Source organism: Limulus polyphemus, unplaced genomic scaffold, assembly GCF_000517525.1.
Source record: "Limulus polyphemus unplaced genomic scaffold, Limulus_polyphemus-2.1.2 Scaffold1414, whole genome shotgun sequence".
Taxonomy (NCBI): domain Eukaryota; kingdom Metazoa; phylum Arthropoda; class Merostomata; order Xiphosura; family Limulidae; genus Limulus; species Limulus polyphemus.
In genome coordinates this window covers 103618-108986 of record NW_013667024.1, presented here as the reverse complement: position 1 = coordinate 108986, position 5369 = coordinate 103618, and the positions used below count along the sequence as shown (strand labels likewise).

The following is a 5369-nucleotide window of genomic DNA, read 5'->3' as shown; positions in this document are numbered from 1 at the left end:
TTTCTTTCCTTGTTTATTTTGTTGTTCAAGCTGCTATTGTTGCAGGTTTTCTTGCAACTGCTGTTGTCTCTCTTCTTGTTTCTTTTGCTGTTCTTGTATTGCTGCCATCAAGTCTGCTAAGCTGTAGTTTGATTTTCCGCCTCTCGTTTACATTTTTTTTTCATCCCACTTCTGACACCAATTTGTTACGTCTCCGTTCGTTAATTAAGTTTCCGTAACTTCGTTCCGACGAGACTTTAGCGACACAAGCCCTTACTTAATAAAACTGCCTTATTTGCTGTGGGCAGCAGTGTTGCAAGTGACACATTGATTTCTTTCTAACATTGGTTTCCCGACTGTCATCTAATTAAGCAATATTGCAAAAATATGGTTAACTCCCGAGACCATTTTATTCTGTGGTCTTTTCCGAGCTGTACCTGTATCTACATATTGGCTTTATTTGCATGTGATGTCACAGAGATGGTCTAATTGTTTTCTTGAATATGCATATTTATCTATTGGTAAGCTGCTTATATATCAACTTATAAACTGATGGATATTCTAAAGCAATGATTCAAATGTTTTTTGCTCTTGTTATTGTTAATTTCCATGCCCAGTTTTACTAACAAGTTGTTTGTCCATCTTACCATTTACTCAAAATTATCCATGAAGATTTTGGAAGAAAGAATGGCAGAAATGCATTGTAGAACTTGATATATAGTTTGAAAGAATGTAAGGACTTTGAAGGTCTCATCAATTCCAGGCAACTGTTATACCTTTGTGAAAATATTACCAAATAAACCAAGTTAGATGTATTTCTATTGTTTCCACCCCCAGTAGCCAGCGGTAAGTCTGGAGGCTTCTAATGCTAAAAAGCGAGGTTTTATAGCCATAGTTGGCACAGCACAGATAGCCCATTGAGTAGCTTTGCATTTAACAACAAACATTCAATCTATTGTTTCCACCTATTACACACCATGCATGTCATTATACACAAGAATACCACTCAAGCTCATGTGCATATTTTGTATTTGATGTGAATATTTTTATAAAATACAATATAACCAAGTTATTCCTATATATTGTTCACCATGCATACAAAGAACCTAAAGATACGTATATACTATATCAAGACTAGTCTTGTTCTTTAGATTTGCCCTTTCCAGGGTTAATGATGAAACTGATATAACTCAATGACAAGTAGTGAATTGAATGATAGATTATACTACATATTTATGCTTAAAACATATATAATATTTGTTGTATCAATGCATGGTACAGTTTAATTCGAAACTTCACCTAGAATTCAACATTAAGATTTATATATCAACGTGACATGACCATACATCTAAGGCTATAAGAAACATTAGATAGCACTATACTTTTCACACTAGTAACTGAACATCACATCAGTATTTCCAGATGATCAAAATAGTACCCATAATTAAAGTATCTGTTGGTTTAAGATAAATATTTTTATGCTAGTTTTCAAAGAGTAGCCAATACTAATATGTACTTAATGATTTGCACGTATATACTTCATTAATATCTTGACAATGGGGAGGAGAGGAGAGCATATGCAACCCTTCCAATCATTTTTTGGTCCCCTGTTCCATATGAAAGCATGTACTTTGGTCTTTTCCATATAATACTAATAACTGTGAGAGTAACTTGAATTCTAAGATCATTAACATGGTGATTTGGCAACCATAATTAACGATTCTCACTGTAAATAGCAGTAGCAGCAAATATTTTTTGTTCTTATTATGAATGGTTGTTTGGCAGAAAAAATCTAACATTTAACTTGGATAATATTGGAGTAATAAAGTAAGCTATTATATTAAAAAATATGTTGCTGATCGATCTGCAAGCCCTAATTGTATATGGTGTTATAAAATTCACGAGGTTGTTCCTAAAAATTTCAAAATGATTCTTTCCCAGCACTGAGGAAGGTACAATAAATCCTTATCTTTAGTATCTATAATTTTCTGTAACTCCATGTACAAAATTAGCTTCATATTTCTGTGCACATTTTAATGTCAGATGTACATGTACGATTAAAATCATTATTTATGATATTCCCAGTGTCCATGGTGGTGATTCAACAAATAAATAACATGTGGCACAGCGGTATATCTGCGGACTTACAATGCTAGAATCCGGGTTTCGATACCCGTGGTGGGCAGAACACAGATAGCCCATTGTGTAGCTTTATGTTTAATTACAAGTAAACAAACAATTATTATCTGTTTTTGGATTGTTCCCCTAAAAAACACTCCTGGTAAGCACAAGTAGATTAGTGTGGTTATAAATTTTAGGGTGCTAGCACCTTTTGTTAGTGACATAATGATTAATACAAATATACTGACAAGGTGCCAACTGAGGATGAAGTGCTGATTCCATAGTTGAGGTTCCCTATATAAATAATCAACATTTTCATGCCCTCCTGGCCAGACATAGCCTGGTAGTTAGGGTGCTCAACTCTCATCATTGAACATGCTCATCCTTTTAATAATGGGAGCATTATAATCTAATGGTCATTAATACAGAGTAGCCCAAGAGTTGGTTGTAGATGATGTTGACTAGCTGTCTTCCTTGAAGTCTATCACTTCCAAATTAGAGATGGCTATCATAGATAGTCCTTGAATATCTTTGTGTGAAATTCAACAGCAAATGTGTCTCCCTATACCAATGTCACTTGGAGGTCATATTGATTTTCCCCACTTCATGTTGTCCCTAATGATATTGATGTTAACATCAAAGCAACATCGAGCCTTTATGTAATTTATGTTAGGGTTTTTAACCATATTCCATTTTAGCTTATTATCATTATTAAATGTGACATTCATAATGGCTTTGTCATGAACTTAAATAAATTAACCATCTAATGTAACAAACAAATTAATGACTGAGGTATACAGAAAACCAACAAATAATTCTATAGAATGATGCTAGAAGAACTTAATCCAGTTATTTAACACAACAAACAGACGTACAAAGCAGCAACGGAAGAATAAGTTAATCCAGCATCCCAACAAATAATTCTACAAAGTGATGTTAGAATAATTTAATCCAGTTATTTAACACAACAAACAATTCTACAGAGCATTGATGGGAGAAGAATCTAATCCAGCCAACTATTGCAAAAATATTTAAAATGGGTGAATCACAAAAAAATTTAAATGTCAAAGTAATTCAAAAAGTAATAATTTACATACAGTAATATAATGAAGATTATTAATGTGTTTTATTTTTGTTGCTCTGGGAAAAAAATCAAAGAATTCATCACAATCTTGAAATTGAAGTTATACTCATCTATTTACGTGCAACACTAGCTTCCAGTGTTTGCTTCCTAGTAGAAAAATAAATAAATAAAACCATTGTCTTAGTTTAACACCTGAAAATGTTTTTACAAGCCTAAAGTTAATATTAGGATTAAAATTGCATATTGTTATACTATTAGCATATTAATGAATAAAAAATACATCTTTTCTCAGTACCTTAAATCATAACATGTTGTTTATATGTAAAATAATCAAAGACTGCACCATTTGTAGCTTTCTGAGGGACAACCCCAAAAGTATAGTTTCAAATTATCCCTGTAGATTTTGATATGTGAGAACTAGTCTGAAGATATAAAATGATAACAAAATATGTTTATATTTCCAATAAATGTTTCTTACTTTAGATTTTATATTATATATAATTTTGTGAAGAAACATATATTTACACATTATATTAATTTTTTGAGACTATAGAGTTAATGTAGATTAATCAGTAACTACCTTAACTATAAAGAACAATCACTGTCTTGTTTAAATAACAATGTCAGTGAATTTATAAACACAATCTTGCTTAACTTCTGTTACATGTATATCCTTAACCAAAATTAATATCAATTCTTTATGATCATAGAATATATTCACATTTTAATACATAATTCCCTGGGTTGCATTTTGAGGTGCACTGATTTCCTAATGATAAAAACAATACCCCCCTCCCTCTAACTAGAGGCTCAGCAGCCAATTTATTATGAAGTTCAACTGGATTTTGACTTGAATGAAATGAGAAACAAAGACTGCACAACAGATTTGATAATAAATTAAATTCACTTTATATATCTGTAGATAAATAATTCATCCAGTTGATGAGTGCACTGGACAAGGGATGATCATAATTGTTTCTCTAGATGTTAGAAAAAAATCTGTGCCAGGAGAAAATCTTGAAAAGACTGAGAGAACCAAACATTACATATTTATCAAATAAGGTCAAATCTCCTAAAGTGAATTTGTCAACCATGTCACCTAGTATCCCATAATAAAAATAAGGAGAGAGAGAGACTACAATGTCCCTAAGCCTCTACATTACCAAAGCTTTTAAAGAACCCAGTACAAGTCTAAGAAATTCTGCAGTGACACCTTCCATGGAAACGTCTAGAAATTGCAAAAGGAAGAAGAAATTGTGTGTAATTAACACAATATAAAGTCATCTCCTCTCAGACCCATAACTATTTACATTTTTCTCTTGTTAACTGAACTTTGTTTACTTTGTGAACTGTTTTGTCACTTGGAGTACAACACATATTACATCATTCCTATGTGTAGTTTTCGACCAGATACCATTTTACTTCCTGAAATTTAAAGTTTTTGTTCAAGAAAATTATTATTGTACATATACTGCTACATGAGTACTTCTTTTATTTTCTTTTTTTGGTTGTGACCCACAACATCCAACCACTAACAGCATAATTGTTTCTAGTGGAACATTTTATTAAAGGTAAGCCTCTCAGTTATCTATGTTTAAATATCTTTATATATATATGACACACATTATAATAGACACTTGGCTTAGTAACTTTTAGCTTATAGTCTTACATAACAGTACGTAGTTCTAGTGTATGATTGATAATATGAACTTACCTTATACAATATTAATTACTACACAGTTTAATTTTCATGCTAAATCAAAGAAAGGCCCATTCTTAGTTTCAAGCTTGAAAATAGTGTTGTGGAAAATATTTTCAATGCTTTAAATTAAGATTTTAACTTGAGGGCACATGACATCGAGATTCAAAAATTTATAATTTGAAACCTAAGATGTCCTAAATTCGACGTCAAGCTTCTAGTAAATACGAAGATTATCGAAAGACAGTTATAGTTTATTAGTACGAGAATCGGTTAAGCATTGAGTCAGTCTTTTGATCACATTTTATGATGAATAGTGAATGAGTATTGAGTCAGTTTAGTTCAGTGTGGTATTTGGATTAGGTTAGCTATTGCATACAGTCAGTTACTGTATCGAAATTGCATCAAGGCCTGGCATGTCCATATGGTTAAGGTACTCAACATGCTCACCCTTATAGCCTGGAGGATGTTATAGTCAATCCCACT

At 32.0% G+C, this 5369-nt stretch overlaps 1 protein-coding gene across 3 annotated transcripts in view; it reads right to left on the bottom strand.

The window, feature by feature from the left end:
- Positions 1-5369, bottom strand: part of LOC111086767 — a 14637-nt gene that overhangs the window by 3308 nt on the left and 5960 nt on the right. Inside the window, exons 1-2 of one of the 3 annotated variants that reach the window (XR_002611500.1) lie at positions 5334-5368; positions 3022-3331 (exon numbers count right to left, since the gene is read on the bottom strand). The exons of 1 other annotated variant lie outside the window; for it this stretch is intronic. Coding sequence is in view for 1 of the 2 variants with exons in the window: in XM_022390961.1 (XP_022246669.1) it covers positions 3295-3331 (37 nt within the window). In the remaining variant the exon portion in view is untranslated. Of the gene's footprint in view, positions 1-3021; positions 3332-5333; position 5369 lie in introns of those variants that run through there. One more of the 3 variants, XM_022390961.1, reaches the window with a different exon arrangement.